This window comes from Pundamilia nyererei, unplaced genomic scaffold (genome assembly GCF_000239375.1).
Source record: "Pundamilia nyererei isolate P.nyererei 1_Seehausen unplaced genomic scaffold, PunNye1.0 scaffold00045, whole genome shotgun sequence".
Lineage (NCBI taxonomy): Eukaryota > Metazoa > Chordata > Actinopteri > Cichliformes > Cichlidae > Pundamilia > Pundamilia nyererei.
Genome location: NW_005187446.1, coordinates 3,215,579 through 3,216,820, shown reverse-complemented (window position 1 = coordinate 3,216,820; position 1,242 = coordinate 3,215,579). Strand labels below are relative to the sequence as shown.

Below are 1,242 nucleotides of genomic sequence, written 5' to 3'. Positions count from 1 at the left end.
CAATGCCTTCTACGTCTTGCAGTAACTGGGAAAAAGGGACAGTGTTCCTTTATTTGCTCTCCCTGCCTCTCTGTATCCCTCCTCCCTCCCATCACTTGGGTGTTGCCTAGATGACTATAAAGTGTTGAATAAACTTTCAGTCAGCCCACGTCTAACTCCACTTAAGCTCTGCCACAGTTTCTGCATCCTCGTGATCCGGTAAGGCTATTAAAACTTATTTAAAAAGTTAGAAAGTTGTTTGTTTGTTTTTTCCTTTTTCCATTGAATGTTACGTTGGGTGGGCTGCGGTGCTGTTGGTGCATTACGAAGGGTTTTCCTCCTTTGCTATGCCAGGACTGGGTGTCTCCAAAAACGTTAGGCCTATTTCTCTCTAGTCTATCTTTACTGTGTGTCTGTGGGCCTAGTTTTTTCTTTTTCTGAAACTGAACCACTAAGTGTTAAAGTTTATAAAGAGAGGGGAGGTAGAACCCATATACGGATTTTGGGTTTGGGGCCAGAAGGTGATTTGTGCCAGAAGAATTTGCTTTGAGTGCCAGTAAAAACCAACACCCACATCCTCTTCAAACAATGTGCTGTAACCTAATGCTTGGCTGCATTTTTCACTCATTTTTCTCCAGTGTGAATGTAACAAGCCAACAGTAAAAGTAAAAAAAAACAAACCCTGTTATATTTATGTCCATTCCTGCCTTTTGTCCTTTCAGCACTCATTTCTGCAACCATGACTGACTTGGAGAAATCCATGGATTCCATGATAACCGTGTTCAACAAGTATGCCCATGATGGCAAACACGGAAAGGCCTTAACCAAGAAAGAACTAAGAAAACTAATTGAGGCTGAGCTTCCCAACTTTCTGAAAGTGAGGATCTTTCTTGCTATCATACCTGATCTCTATCCTCAGTGTGAATCATTGTCCATATTTAAGTTAAAAATGTTATTGCTCATGCGCTTTGCACCCTGAACTCGTCTCTTGTTACATCTGTTTCAGACCCAGAAGAATGCCAACTCCGTGGACCATATCATGAAGGATCTGGACCAGAACAAAGATGATGTCTTGGACTTTGAAGAATTTATGCCATTCATCGCCGGCCTCACAATGGCCTGTGAAAAATATTGCTCCATGTCTGCTAAAAAGAAGTGAAAGAACTGATGTGCAAATACACTGTAAGAGAAAATAATGCTTGTCTTTTTTTTCTTTCCTTTTTTGTAACAGATAAAGTTGATTGTGTTGCACAACTGTGTGCC

The 1,242-nt window shown here is 41.0% G+C and overlaps 1 protein-coding gene across 1 annotated transcript; it reads left to right on the top strand.

The window, feature by feature from the left end:
- Positions 1-73: 73 nt before the first annotated feature.
- s100a10b (S100 calcium binding protein A10b) lies at positions 74-1,236 on the top strand. The gene is made up of 3 exons (XM_005732093.2): positions 74-198; positions 702-856; positions 986-1,236. The coding sequence occupies exons 2-3, from the start codon at positions 719-721 to the stop codon at positions 1,136-1,138; spliced, it is 291 nt and encodes a 96-aa protein (XP_005732150.1). The 5' UTR covers positions 74-198; positions 702-718; the 3' UTR covers positions 1,139-1,236.
- Positions 1,237-1,242: the final 6 nt, after the last annotated feature.

Bases quoted from the DNA above. Each gene is read 5' to 3' on its own strand.
- s100a10b (XM_005732093.2), top strand. From the start codon at position 719: ATGACTGACTTGGAGAAATCCATGGATTCCATGATAACCGTGTTCAAC. The intron at 857-985 runs GTGAGGATCTTT...CATCTGTTTCAG, and splicing joins AGCTTCCCAACTTTCTGAAA to ACCCAGAAGAATGCCAACTC.